Source organism: Myotis brandtii, unplaced genomic scaffold (assembly GCF_000412655.1).
Source record: "Myotis brandtii unplaced genomic scaffold, ASM41265v1 scaffold1074, whole genome shotgun sequence".
NCBI lineage: Eukaryota > Metazoa > Chordata > Mammalia > Chiroptera > Vespertilionidae > Myotis > Myotis brandtii.
Genome location: NW_005353653.1, coordinates 643,997 through 647,004, shown reverse-complemented (window position 1 = coordinate 647,004; position 3,008 = coordinate 643,997). Strand labels below are relative to the sequence as shown.

Sequence of the window (3,008 nt, the reverse complement as noted above, 5' to 3'; positions counted from 1 at the left end):
TGTCACCTGCAGGTTGGTAAGGGGAGGGGGTGTCCTGTCACCTGCAGGTAGTTAAGAGGAGGGGTGTCCTGTCACCTGCAGGTAGGTAAGGGGAGAGGGTGTCCTGTCACCTGCAGGTAGGTAATAAGTAAGGTAAGAGGCGAGTTGGCCGCTCCACTTTGAGATTAAGCCGGGCTGAGGTTTAACCTGTGTGTAAAAGCAATGACTATTCCAGTTGTTTAAAAACAATGCCTCCGGCCCAGCTAATGTGTCAGTGGTTGAGCATCAACCTTTGAACCAGGAGGTCACAGTTGGATTCCCAGTCAGTGCCTATCCGGGGTTGCAGGCTGGATCCCCAGTGTGGGGCATGCAGGAGGCAGCCGATCAATGATTCTCTCTCTCCCTCTCCCTTCTTCTCTGAAATCAATACAAATATATTTTTAAAAACTGATTCCATACCCCACTTCCCTGAAACCTGTGGGTGTTCCTCCCAAAGCTGCAGTGGACTGGCCGCTTCGCCAAGACCTCCCCCAAGTCCAGCAGCTAAAGGGTTAGTGCCCGCCTGCAGGTTGTTCTTCAGGACCAGCTCCCATGTCAGGCAGGTCTGAGCAGTCAGTGCCAATCCAGTGGCTAAATACTTTCCATTCCACCTCTGCTACCAGAGCGCAGGGCCAGGCGCAGGCACGGGGGCACCTGGGGGTCTCCCTCCCTGCTCCCTCTCTGGGGCCGGAAGAGGAGCAGGTCCCCATCCCTCAGCATCCTGAGAGCAGCCATCCTGCCTGGACATGAGCTGGACATGCTCGCGAGAGCAGGACAGTGGGGACCAAAGCATCAAATACAACTCCTAGTGGAGCCAGAGCTCCCGCCAGGCAGGAAAGAAAGCCTTGAGGGGCGGACTCCTGCACCGTCCTCTGCCCTCCTCCTGCCTCCCCTGGGGCCCAGGGCAACCTCCTCCAAGTCACATTGCGGGGAGGGGGCGGGGGAGGGGGGGAGCTGGAGGGATCTTCTGCAGAAACAAGCACCAGGCCAGCCAGTTAGGAAGACAGATCAGGAGACACAGCTCCATCTACTGCCTTGGTGACCTCTGTACCAGGACAGGTTGGAGGAAGGAGGGTGCACACGCACACACGCACACACACACACATGCATACACGCACACAGGCACACACATGCACATGCACAGGTGATGCCAGGAAGAGAGCGCAGCAGCCAGTCTGGAAGACCCCGATTAGACTGCAAGGTAAGGCCTGGGGACTGGTAACACTTTTGCCGCCTATGATCCACCACTTATCAGCTGGCAGGTTTTCTGTGCCTTCACCAGCCACTGTTTGCCTGGACCCTGCCCGCCAGCACCTGGCCGGCTTGGGTATGTTGGATCCACCTGAGCACTGCACTCTGTCAGACTCCCAGGGAAACAGAAAAACCGTCACCGGCCACCAGTCATGCTGCAAAGATGACAAAGCGGCCCCTCGCCCAGCCTCCGAGTGCAACCCTCTTCCCCACACACAGCCCATGAGGTCCCGCGTCCCAGCCGCGGGCGCCCTCCTCACCCGCCGGTTGTCAGCAGGACTGTGGTAGAACTGGGCGATCACCGCCTCGCTGCTGTTTCCCGCACCGAAGTTCAGCTTCTCAGAGATTTTCTGAAATGATTTCCCGTAGTCGTAAGACACGTACACCTGGGATAGGGAAGAGGGGAGGGGAAAAGAGTTGGTGAGAAACGTGGCGGAAAGAGCTGTCACTCTCAAACATCCTGCCTCGATCGTGATCGTGTGCCAGCTCGTGACTGTGGTCTCCCCATGGTTCCTGGTGCGACAAGATAACCCACAAAGGAGAAGCGGGGCGCCTGCCTGTCCCTGGCCCCGGGGCGGGAAGCCTGGGAGCAGGCAGCCCCTGCTCTGGGGAGACAGAGTCCCTGGAGAGGAAGCCAGGTGAGTGGAAACAGGGTAACCGGCTCCACAGGCTGAGTTCCGTGTTTAACAAACTGCATCCAGAGGCAGACAGGAAGCGGTGGGCTGCGGGGAAGGACGGAGAAGGTGTTTTGCCATCTGTGGAAATGTCCCCAAAAGGTCACCTAATGCCTCATCCCTCCTGGGAAGTCTGTTCCTACAACATCCCAGAAGACCAGAGGCGCCCGCCCGAGGGGGAAATGCAGAGCGCTAGGAGGTCAAGCTGCGGAGGTGAGCCCACGGAGCAGAGCCCCCTGGCCACAGCGGCCCAGCCGCAGTGATAAACCCCAGGAGGGCTGCTCCCTGAGTGCCTACGGGCGGGTCCTATCCCAACACCTTCCCATAGGAGCTCAGGCGGCTCCACCACAACCCTGCGCGGCAAGTGCAACTGTGAAATGACCTCCAGGGCAGACAGCAGGCTTAGCAGGTCAGTCACCTGCGGAAGTAACACAGGTAAAGCCAACTGGTGGCAGCCATTACACCTCAGGTCAGGATGGCAGGTGGACCGTCTGACATCCTATACCTAGACTTCACTACCCGTGCAATGTGACACATAACCAGTGGGTCAAAAGCAAGCCTGACAGTTCACTACAAGAGGCCTGGTGCACGAATTTGTGCACGGGTGGAGTCCCTCAGCCTGGCCAGCGATTGGGGCCCATCGGGCCGATCGGGGTGTTGGCCAGCTGCGGGAGGTTGGCTGTGGGAGTGCACTGACCACCAGGGGGCAGCTCCTGCATTGGACTTCTGCCCCCTGGTGGTCAGTGCACATCATAGCTACCGGCCAGTCGGCCAGTCATCTGGTCATAACGGTCGCTTAGGCTTTTATATATATAGACTAGAGGCCCGGTGCACAAAAATTTGTGCACTCGGGGGGAAGGGGGGGGTCCCTCAGCCCGGCCTGTGCCCTCTCGCAGTCTGGGACCCCTCGGGAGATAACGCCCTGCTGGCTTAGGCCTGCTCCCAGGTGGCAGAGGGCAGGCCCAATCCCTAGGTGCAGCCCCTGGTCGGGCTGAGAGCAGGGCCGATTGGGGAGTTAGGGCGCTGCCCCCTGTCATGCACAGAGCAGGGCGGATCGGGAGGTTG

The 3,008-nt window shown here is 59.1% G+C and overlaps 1 protein-coding gene across 1 annotated transcript in view; it reads right to left on the bottom strand.

Annotated features, from left to right (window-relative positions):
• The window catches only part of SORL1 (sortilin-related receptor, L(DLR class) A repeats containing), a 136,287-nt gene that overhangs the window by 124,213 nt on the left and 9,066 nt on the right, over nt 1-3,008 (bottom strand). The window contains exon 3 of the mRNA XM_014541910.1: nt 1,530-1,655. Within this exon, the coding sequence (XP_014397396.1) occupies nt 1,530-1,655 (126 nt within the window). The remainder of the gene's footprint in view (nt 1-1,529; nt 1,656-3,008) is intronic.